Below are 11799 nucleotides of genomic sequence, written 5' to 3' on the forward strand. Positions count from 1 at the left end.
GTCCTTTAAGAGTTAGGACAAATTAATTACTTGGAAATACAAATGGAATTATTCACTTTGTTGAGAATTTTTACAATAATATTATGATTTGTAATATATATATATATATACACACATATATATATGTAATTAATGTTACTAAATAGCAAAAGCTTACGAAACAAATAATATATACCTCAGTGTATATTTTTTACATTAATATAATTAAATTTGAGAAACAGTTCTATACCACAAAGAATGAAGCCTCAGGTACACGTTGGACTTTGGGTGATATATATCTATTGATACGGATTCATCCTTGATAAAAAATGAAACATTCTAGTGAATGATGGTGATAATGGAAGACCCCATGCACGTGTGCAGACAGGGGCAATAGAGGGTTCTCTGCAACTTCCTCTTAGTTTTGTTGTGAATCTAAACTTACACTAAAAACATTATTTTCTAATATGCAATGAAAACAATTGTATGGCTGTTGAAGTAAAGAGTGATGGATTCCTTATCAATGGTGAAACAGCATTCTACCAAAATGAGGTAACTAAAATGCCTGGTGCTTACAAACATATCGTCTTCTTAATGAGCACGGTGCAAAATAAATTTTTTTTGTACGAAAATCGATATATTGACAATTCTTGTCAACCTCTGAAGATACTGACAACCTGAAATACAGAGAATTAAATCTCATTAATCTTACCGTAAGATTACTTACGTCTCTTACTATGTACTGTAGTATTTTGATGAATAAACCATCCATCTTGACTATTACTTATGTATCTCCATCTCAAGATTTCCCATACCATTTTTCTCTGGAAAACCTTCAACTACTGTGTTTATCCGATTGTTCACACATTGCTCTTTTTGTTTCTAAGTACAATTCTTGTGAGGCATAAAATAAAAATTTGTCATGGGACTTACACTTCGGAAGAAAAAGTTAAGGCTTTTGGCTGCACAGATGAACTATGAGGGCTTCTCTGGGAGCCTCTAATCCATGTACTAGCACGGAGTAAATTCAACAAAAACTATGAGAAAATAAAAGTTATTGGGAGTCAAATACAAGCTCTTATACTCATTTGAATTTTGTAATAACACATAAAAGTTCATCCTTTCTTCCTTTGTAGACACTTTGAAATTATAATATAATGTCACACAGTGGACACAAAAGTATAAAATTAACTTAGTAGGACTAAGTGAAGAGGACAAACTGACCATGAAAGCAATTTCAGAGTTTAGAAAATGGATTATAGGTAATAACTTATGAAATACGTACATTGGAAAAAATCCTGGAGATTCAAGTCAGAAGCACATTTGTCATCTTCTTGCCTAGGATGGTCCCATGTCTCCCCACCTGCCCACCCTTGTCTCAGTGTAAGAAGACTGAAATGTTACAACTGGGAGAAACTGCAAAGAGCAAGGGTGCTGGCGCCACAGGGGGAGACCTGATCAGCGCTGGGGATGGGGACGGGTACCCATTGAATTTCAGCTCCAAGTGCTGATATCACTCGGTAATGATGAAGAAAACCCATACTTGTGCTGGTCAGAGGTTGTGGTGTTTGTGTCAAGCACTGTGACCCCCATAAATATAATGGAAAGATACTGGATGTGAGAAAGAAACAGAAGAGTTGACATTGGCTCTGTAACACTCTTAGATATGGAAAAAATAGACACACATGGAGAGGAGACCAAGGGGAACCCAGGAGAAAGTAAGAGCACAAGGAGACTTGGGAACTGAGAGTAAAGGTCTGAACAGTCCCCTCCCGCATTCACACACAGGCACTGAGGTCACACTGCAGAACGTGGAAGCCGTAGTGACCTGCAGTGTTTGAACACATCCTTTCCTAAAAAAACAAAAGAAAAAAAAACCAACAAAAGCAAAAAAAAAAGCTAGTAATTAACACCAAGGCTTCAAAGTCACAAGGTCATAAAGGTAAGCAATAAGAACATGGAAAAATTGAAGAAAACTATCAGCAAAGAGACTTCAGTAGAGAAGATGCTGCCATAAAGTTTTTACAACAAAAAAACAGAGTAAATCTAGGAGAAATGAAAGAGAATGCATATTTAATAAACTGTATTTTTAAAAATGTCTCCATAAAAAGTTAAAAAATGTGAAGAGAAATTGGAAAATATCTTCCAACAAAAGGAAAGCATATGTCAATAGACCTTCTAATGGGGTAATTGTTGCACATATTAGAAAAAAGCATTGAAAAGTCCTACTTATAAAGATATGTAAACTATACAGAAAACTTAGTTGAAATAATTACAGGAGCATGTGATGGCAGTAATTTAGCAAGTAGGCAATATCAATAAGAAATAAAACTATATGAAGAAATCACAGAGAATCTGAGTGAACAAATACATACCTGTAATGGAAAACTCACTAAATTTTCTCTGCAGAAAATTTGGGATGCGGTAGAAAAGAACTGATGAAATTGCAGGAGTAACAAAATCTATTCATATCTTAGGATGAGACAGAAAAAAGAGAATTTTATATACGAATTTACAGAATTCAGAGACTTTCAAAACCGTATCCAGAAAGCCAACTTAGGTCTAAGTAGAATATGAGAAGTACAACAGAGGTAGAAAATAAAATAGGACAACAATCTTAAGGCATGACGAATGAACAGCTTACTAACATCATTTAAAATATTTTAGACACCGGAGACATAGCAAACTGCTAACAGAATGAGCACGTACAAATCCATGTCTCATGACATCATAATGAAAAGACCAAAGAACAGTGTCAAATACAAAGAAATACTCTTGAGGGAAGAGAGCGGATTGTGAAGTGACTCAAGTCAGTGTGAAAATCAGGGATGGGTGACACGTCTTCCACCTCCATCAGCCTTACGCCACATTATCTAGGACAGAATCCATATCCCTGCCCTGCACACTAGTTCCGACTGGAACGGGATACCAGCAGCAAGATGAAGGAACAGAAAGACACAGATCTTAAATCCCCCATGGAAACAATCCCTTAAAAATATCCAGACACAAACGCAGGTATAATCAGTCTAATCAGTTTTGATAAGGATGCCAGAACGATTCAATAGAGAAACAGTGGACCTTTTCAAAGGGTGTTTGGAAACTGACTACCCACATGCAGAAGAATGAAGTTGGATGTTTACATTTACACTGTATACTAAAATTAACTCCAAATGAACTAAAGACATAAATGTAAGATGTAAAACTATAAAGTTCCTCAAAGAAAGAAGGGGGGATATTAAACACCATTGTACTTGGCAATGATTTCTTGGCTAGGCCACTAAAACCACAGAGCACAAAGGAAAAGTCCATTGTAGACAACTGGGTAATGTCAACCTGAAACAATTCTGTGCATTAAAAGGCATGATCAGCAAAGACAATACAGAGTGGGAAAAACACTTGCAAATCATATATCAAACAAGGGAATCATATCTAAAATATACAAGGAATCTACAAGTCAGTGACGACTACAGCAAACAGCAAAAGAGACAATGAAAAACTGGGCAAAGAAATGAAATACACAAATTTGCAAAGAATATATACAGATGGTGAAAAATCATATGAAAAGATGCTCAATTTTGCTAATGAGCAGAGAAATGCAAATCAAATTCACGATGAGTTATCACCTTATACTCATTACAATGGATGCAACACACACACACACTCACACACACACAAATATGTCTGGGCGCCTGGGTGGCTCAGTTGGTTAACATCCGAATCTTGGTTTTGGTTCAGGTCATGATGTCACAGTTTGTGGGTTTAGCCCTGCCTGGGGCTCTGTGTTGATGGCGTAGATCTGGTTTCAGATGCTCACTCTCTCCCTCCTTCGACACCTCCCCTGCTTGCTCTCTCTCTCTCTCTCTCTCTGTCTCTCTCTCTCTCTCTCTGTCTCTCTCTCTCTGTCCCTCTCCCATGCACTTTCTCTCTCACACAAAATAAATAAATAAATAAATAATAAACATTGAATGAAACCTTTAGAAAGATAGAAATGAATAGGAAACATCCATGCAAAGATCCTGAATAGGTAGCATAACTCTGAAAATGAACTTGAATAAATTCACAGTTTAAAGAAGGACAATTTTGTGGGCACCTGGGTAGATCAGTCATTTGTGCTCCTGACTCTTGATTACTGCTCATGGTTCCTGAGATGGAGCCCCAGGTCAGGCTCTGTGCTGACAGCATGGACCCTGCTTGGGATTCTCTGCCTTTCTCTCTCTCTCTCTGCCCCTCCCTCTACTTGCATTTTCACTCTCTCAAAATAAATTAATAAACATTTAAAATAAAAAAGATGATCTTTCAAGTACAAAACAGACATAAAAATACATAAGGCCATTAATTAAACAGATGAGAAAGTGCAACATTTGTACCCGCACAATATGAAATGCACAGTTGCACAAAAATGTAAAGTCATTCAGTGGAGAAAGTAGAGTCTTTCCAACAAATGTTCTGGAAACAATGGACTATCAAATATGATTAATGATTATATGCTTTATACTACATTAAAGTGCTCAAAATTGATCACACATAAAAACGTTCAAATATTTTCTAAAAAAACGCATGACCTACAGTTGGCCAGAGATTTGATAGAGTACCAAAAGCACGATGCATAGAAGAAGAAATTGATGAAGTATAGTTCATCCAGATAATATCTGCTCTTGGAAGAGAAAAGACAGTCATAAACTTGTGAACAAACATTTACAAGCCATACGTCTAATAAAAGACTTGCCGCCAGTGTACATAAAGAATGTTCAAAATACAATGAAAAAAAGGTAAAACTATTAGCAAAATATTTCAATAGATATGTCACCAAACACCATGTATAGACGCCAAGTGAGTACAGACAAATAGGACCAACACTATTAATCTTAGGACCATTCAAATGAAAGCCACCCCAGACTAGACTTTCTGTTCTGGAAAGATAGAGTGGATAGTCTTTTCCTTAGTCCTCCCACCAATACAGCTACAATCCCTGAACATTATACATAAGACGACATAAGATTCAGAAAGCCAATGAGAAAGCTGACAGATCCCAGCCCTGGAGACCCGAGGAATGGCATGGTGGTGAGCTCCCTGGAATTTCCCTCTACCTCACATACACTGGTGTCAGAGAGCCTAGCAAACCACAGACATCAACAGGTACACACCCAAGTCTCCAAAATATTTTTTCTCTCTGGTCAAAATAACAGAAAAAAAAGGCATGCTTGATAAACAGAAAAGTTTTAGACACTAACTGGGTGATTCTATTAAAAAACCATGGACTACCCACCAAAAGAATCAACAGGCATGCAAGAGAAATCAAGACATTCTCCGATCAAGGAACACTAAGAAAATGTATGACCAACAGACCCACTCTGAAAGAACTGCTAGAGAGAATACATGGTAAAAGAAGGCATTTTGGATCATAAGGAAGAAAGAGAGGACAAACGTAAGAATAAAATTCTTACCAGGTCTAATGGACTTTCCTTCACCTCCTGTGTTTTTGAAATTGTTGATATTTGAAGGAAAAGTGTCAGTTGAAGAAAAGTTATAACATGCATGTGATTCTCCATGTAAGCAGAGAAATATTTAGGCCACTTGTAGTATAAATGGGACACGGTAATGGACCATAAAGGCAAGTAAGTCTCTACATTTTACTCGAACTGCTGTGGGCTGTGATAGACTGTGTAGACTGTGGTCTATGAATAAACAATCATCTATGTAAAGATATATAATATCTATATTACTTATATCAAGGAGATTAGAGCATATATATATATATATATATAACTTTATATATATAAAGTTACTGATGAAGAAAAGACCTACTTTGCTATAAATGATGCTCCGACAATGAGGTAATGATGTAGAAATATACAACTTTCACTCTTATCTCACAGCCTCAGACATAAAGCATCACGAAAAATAAATTCTAATTGGATCATAAATCATCATGGAAAGTTAAAAAATAAAGAAATAAAGAAAAATGTAAATATAGGAAAATAATATAGGAAATTCTATTCATGAACTTTGGCTAACTTCTGAAATAGGTCCAATAATACTCATTGTAATGTACAAAACGCTAAGTAGGACCCTGGTAACATAAAAATTCTGATCATTAAAAGACTCCAATAGGAGAGTGAAAATGCAGATGCAGGTATTTGCATCTTAAAAGTTCAAAAAAGAGTTCAGGTCTAAAATATGACAAAGACGTCTGAGAAGTGAAAAGAAGACACCGTCCTGGAGAAATGGGCAAGAGACACAACCCAGCACTTCTCATTCTCACCAAAGAGAATAGCCTTGAGATTTACAACCCAGGAAAATGGTAGTGTTTCTACCATCAGAACCTTTAATTAATTTTCCTGAGACTGCTGAGTTTCGGATCAAAGGCCTATTTGGTACAATGTATTTTACACCGTAAAATAGAAAAATGTAGGGATAATTTAATATAGTGAAATATGCACATAACTATGACTGTGCAATTTCCTACTAATGCTTACAGAGAAGTGTAGTTTAATTATACATGAATACAATAATGTTACATTTACACATTATTAGTTTATTACGAAAACCATACATTTATTTTATGTAAATATATAATATGTCGCTATGTGCAATAAATGATTGTCAATATGATATGTGGAGGAAGACATGGAAAAGACTTTTCCTAACATAATTATTCATAATACCCACTTACGAAAAAGGAACAAAATTTCTGAGAATGGTTTTTAAAATCTCATATTCATATGAGAGCAGTGAATATTCACAAACTGTAGACAAGTGTGTTAATATAGATGGATTACAAGTAGCACCTGGGAGAGAAGGGAGACACACATAAAAATGCACCCTGAATGATTCCATTGACATACAGCACCAAAATAAGCAGAGATATTTCATAAAAGGAAAATGTGCAGGCCTCATAAAGGCTCTAAACTTGTGTCTCATGATATAATTTAGAATTGTGTGATTCTAAGTCTATTGTAATCAATGTGCACGATCGTATGTCTAGTTTCCTTGATGTGTTGTAAAATTCAATAGTAAAGTTAATTTCAGACAAAAGAGCATTTCTAGAAGCACAGGTTCCTATGAAAAGCAAGAACTGGAAATTATCAAATGTACATTCAAGGTATAAAACTATAAATAATGTGTCAGAGAGTCAAACCATGGAATATTAAACACTTTAAAAGAAATAAACTACAAATACATATAAAACTATGGGTGAATTCTACAAGCATAATATTAATTGCAAACTTTTTCTTTTTCTTTTTTTAACATTTATTTATTTTTGAGACACAGAGAGAGAGCACGAGCAGGGGAGAAGCCGAGAGAGAAGGAGACACAGAATCTGAAGCAGCCTCCAGGCTCTGAGCTGTCAGCACAGAGCCCGCTGTGGGACTCAAACTCACAAAACTTGAGATCATGACCTGAGCCAAAGTCGGAGGCTTAATCCACTGAGCCACTCAGGAGCCCCATTTAATGACAGGCTTTTAATAGAATGTGGAAACATTTGAAAACTTACCTTGTCCTCTTCATCATCATAGTAGAGCAGGTTAGAATTCTTAGAAGCACAGGATGTCAAACTCTCCTTCCATAATTTTCCCTCAGTGCTAATGTAATAGCAATTGTTGGAATACATAAACCACTCTTTCAGACAATGACAACAGAGACACGCTGGTGAGAGATTATGAGATATTATCCAAAAAGCTTTGACTATTACAAAATGAAAATTTACATACTGTATATGGATACACATATGTGTACCTACCATATTCATCTATCCTCACAAGCTGGTAAAGTTAAAAGAAAACACACACACACTCAGAGAAGAGTTAGGCTTTCATCTCCTAATTTAAGTGCCCAAGTAAAGCGACCACAAAAATGTCCATCTCTACCTGTCATGAGAGTCAGTGAACAAAACCATCTTCATGGAATGATTTATGTTTTATCATGATATAGAGGGAGAAAATGTGGGGCAATTGTTAACAACAGGTATGGTGATCATTAAGCAATTTTTGAATTCACTTTTCCAAAAGAATCTGGTATCATCTTTGCCTACTTGAAGATAGAGTAAAATAGCCACTAAACAAAAACAGAATTTTGCAAGGGATGTTGTACCTTTCTGGATTGTCGTTTCCAGGGATGTTTTGTTCTGCGCTGGTCCTTCAGTAGCTAGAACATTAAAGCAATTCTCAAAAAAACCCATAATATTAAATGAATGAATCATAATAAGTTGAATTTCTTAGTTTAAAATTGGGTGTGCTATTTTACCAGAAAAATTTAATACGGTAATGAACATGAGAGAGAAAATAATTCAAAAGCTTAAAAAACCAAACCTCACCATCTCTCACAATATTTGGTTTAAGCAATCTCAAGAATTAATGTGTATTTCACCGTAAAGTCTCTTGTGTGACTTGCCTTTGAGCTATTAAATCCAAATATATGTTTAATTCTCCCTAAATGTATTCTGTTATTTCTACTTTAGATAACCTCTAAATAATCATTCCACACTTAGCGCATGCATTAAAATTGCATTAAAATGAGATAATAAATTCAAAGTGTTACACACTATGTTGAGGAACTGATGATCGGTAAGGTGAAATATTCCCTTTTAGTCATTCAAACACGTACTTACAGGGAATAACAGCTATTGTTACCACAGTGGACATCAAGACGAGGCAGAGAATTCCCAAGATACCGGCAATGAGCTTCTCTGGACATGAAGGTGAATAGTAGGAAGAGAAAGGCAAACACTGAGAAAGGATGCCCGCAAACAATCATTTAGGAGATTTACAAACAAGAGAACCCACAATGCACAGGGAATCACATACAATAACCTGCACCTCAAACCCATCACTATCATTGGAATCTTCGCTCAGAATATACCAATGCGTTCAATTACAATACCATATTCCAACCTCCAGCTCTGGTCCTCACAAATGAAAACTATGTGAGATCACTTCCTACTCTTTCCCTACACCCCTACACCCCAACTTCAAATCCTAAACAGACATACTTGTCTGCATTAAATGTTTTTTACCTTTGCAGGGAGAGTTCTTGCCATTCCCTCGAAAGTCCTGAGAAGCATTTTGAAGATTCAATTCTGTATAGGCTATCTCCTCCTCAGTTACTGAAATGGAACTTTTCTTGCCCTTAGGTTGCACATGCTGTCTTTTTGAGTCCTTAGCATGATGGAGTTCCGCATAAGTCACGCCTTGGTTGTCCATGTCTGCACCTGAGTAGTGTCAGCTACAATGTGGATGAAACTGCCCTGAAGGTCTTGATCAAGAGTGTGTGTCATGTGCTGACGACATTGCTAGTACAGTGACACTGGGTGGGGTGCAGGGTGAGGGAGACTCCTCATTTGCAGTTGAACAATATAAAGTCTGGTACTACCTTGTGTAGAGATTGAAATAAATGTTTCATGATAGAATAAATGTTTTTTATTTACAATAATAGCAGAATAGTATTGGTTGCAATACATGTAAAGCACTAAATTAGTGAAGAAGAAAGGAATTCATGAATAATAGTGTCCTCATTAACGTAAGGTCAGATTCCACAGACATATTTCAACACTATTAGAATAACCAGAGTAATTAAAATACTGTATTAGGAAAAAAGTGTTGTATCAATTTTGACAATGTTAAAACCCATTACTGGTTCAAAATTAAGTCCCCTAAGATGGGAGAATATAATTTTTAGCACATATAGGAATTTCCTGTTGCAAATGACTTTTATTTGTGGTTTGAAATTGTGTTTCTAAAAAAGGACTGCAGTGCTATCAAAGTAATATTTTATTTTGAACATCTGCGGAGTTCTGAGAATTGATAAATTTAAGAAGAAATGTTTCATATGTTGCAAACTGTTACATGACACACTAAAATCGCCCAGAGCAGGAACAATAGTGAAAACAAAAGAAACAAAGCATTTTTTACAAGAGGACTTAACATCAGAGTGACAAATGATTCAATGGCAAAGATATGAAACCATAAAATGATAAATAATAGAGTAGATCATTTATGGAAGAACACAGTTGTTACAAACTTATAGAAAGATCTATGATTTCAAAGGCAGGGTAACTCTAGTTGTATAGTTATACTAAAACTCACATAAATGTAATTTCAGACCTCAGTCAAGGAGCTATGCAGTCAGTGATCTCTGGAATTATTCCTGTCTCTCCAAGTACAAAGTATCACCTTCAGAAATTATTTCGTTGGGCACCTAGGTGGCTCAGTCAGTTGAGCGGTTTGTCAAGCGACCAACTTTTGCTCAGGTCATGATCTCATGGTTCGTGGGTTCGAACCCCACGCGGGGCTTGTGCTGACAGCTCATAGTCTGGAGCATGCTTCAGATTCTGTGTCTCCCTCTCTCTGTCCTTCTCCTGCTCATTCTGTGTCTCTCTCTGTCTCTCAAAAATAAATAAACATGAAAAATTTAAAAAAAATTAAAATTAAAAAGATTTATTTCATGTCTAGCTATCTAGTTTAGTAATCTAAAATACGAATTAAAAGACATACACTATAACGCATATAAAGCACTTAAACTCAATCTGAGTGGTCTAAGTTCTCAATAATGTGTTAGTGATTTAATTATTTTTATTAAAAAATTGTTTTGTTTCCTTCTGAGAGAGAGAGACAGAGAGTAAGACAGACCGTGAGTGGGGAGGGTTAGAGAGAGTAAGACACGGAATCTGAAGCAGGCTCCAGGCTCCGTGCTGTAGCACGGAGTCTGAGGTAGGGCTCGAACTCATAGACCTTGAGATCATGATCCCCGCCGAATTTGGACGCCCAACCGACTGAGCCACCCAAGTGCCCCAATTTTAATTATTTGTAACACAGTACCCATTTATCATTACTGATTCATATCATTTAGACCATGTAACAATTCATTGCACAAGAGCGTCTTTCAGTATTGAATATCTTTCTTGGCCAAGTTTTGTTCAATTTTATAAAAAGCCTTTGGATTATAGTTAAGTTTAAATTAGCATGTTTACACAAGGTACCTCGCATTTTATGAAGAATCAAACTGCTTTCATTTATTTTTTTTAATTGTTTTTTTTAACGTTTTTTATTTATTTTTGGGACAGAGAGAGACAGAGCATGAACGTGGGAGGGGCAGAGAGAGAGGGAGACACAGAATCGGAAACAGGCTCCAGGCTCGGAGCCATCAGCCCAGAGCCTGACGCGGGGCTCGAACTCACGGACCGCGAGATCGTGACCTGGCTGAAGTCGGACGCTTAACCGACTGCACCACCCAGGCGCCCCTCATTTATTGAAATGAATATATGAGGAATTCTGTTTGACCTTATTGCTATAATGGACTCATTTTCGGGATTTATTTTTAAAGACTGGACCAATGTCGAATATATATAATATATTCTTGATGACAACTAATGACAAATCCAAATCATGTGTTCTTTGTCCTGATGCTTCTGTGATCTCACCTTAAATTATATTGATTTGTTGGGGCGCCTGGGTGGCGCAGTCGTTTAAGCGTCCGACTTCAGCCAGGTCACGATCTCGCGGTCCGTGAGTTCGAGCCCCGCGTCGGGCTCTGGGCTGATGGCTCAGACCCTGGAGCCTGTTTCCGATTCTGTGTCTCCCTCTCTCTCTGCCCCTCCCCTGTTCATGCTCTGTCTCTCTCTGTCCCAAAAATAAATAAACGTTGAAAAAAAAAATATATATATATTGATTTGCAAACCCATAGGTATATGCATATGTTCTTAATGACTGGTACACAGGCAAGAAATTGAATATTGTAAGATCTCTAATGTATCTCATACTCATTCTTGTTTGTTACCCTGAATTGTTGGAATGCAGATTCCAATGTTCTCTGTGATTTCATTGT

General features: G+C 36.5%; 1 protein-coding gene across 1 annotated transcript; it reads right to left on the reverse strand.

Annotated features, from left to right (window-relative positions):
• Positions 1-1757: 1757 nt before the first annotated feature.
• Positions 1758-9179, reverse strand: LOC122473579 (NKG2-A/NKG2-B type II integral membrane protein-like). Its single transcript, XM_043564248.1, has 5 exons — positions 8993-9179; positions 8588-8665; positions 8071-8124; positions 7475-7626; positions 1758-1832 (listed from the first exon to the last, which is right to left on the reverse strand). Exons 1-5 carry the CDS (start codon positions 9177-9179, stop codon positions 1758-1760), a joined length of 546 nt encoding a protein of 181 aa, XP_043420183.1.
• Positions 9180-11799: the final 2620 nt, after the last annotated feature.

The sequence above is a fragment of the Prionailurus bengalensis genome, chromosome B4 (genome assembly GCF_016509475.1).
Source record: "Prionailurus bengalensis isolate Pbe53 chromosome B4, Fcat_Pben_1.1_paternal_pri, whole genome shotgun sequence".
NCBI classification, from domain to species: domain Eukaryota; kingdom Metazoa; phylum Chordata; class Mammalia; order Carnivora; family Felidae; genus Prionailurus; species Prionailurus bengalensis.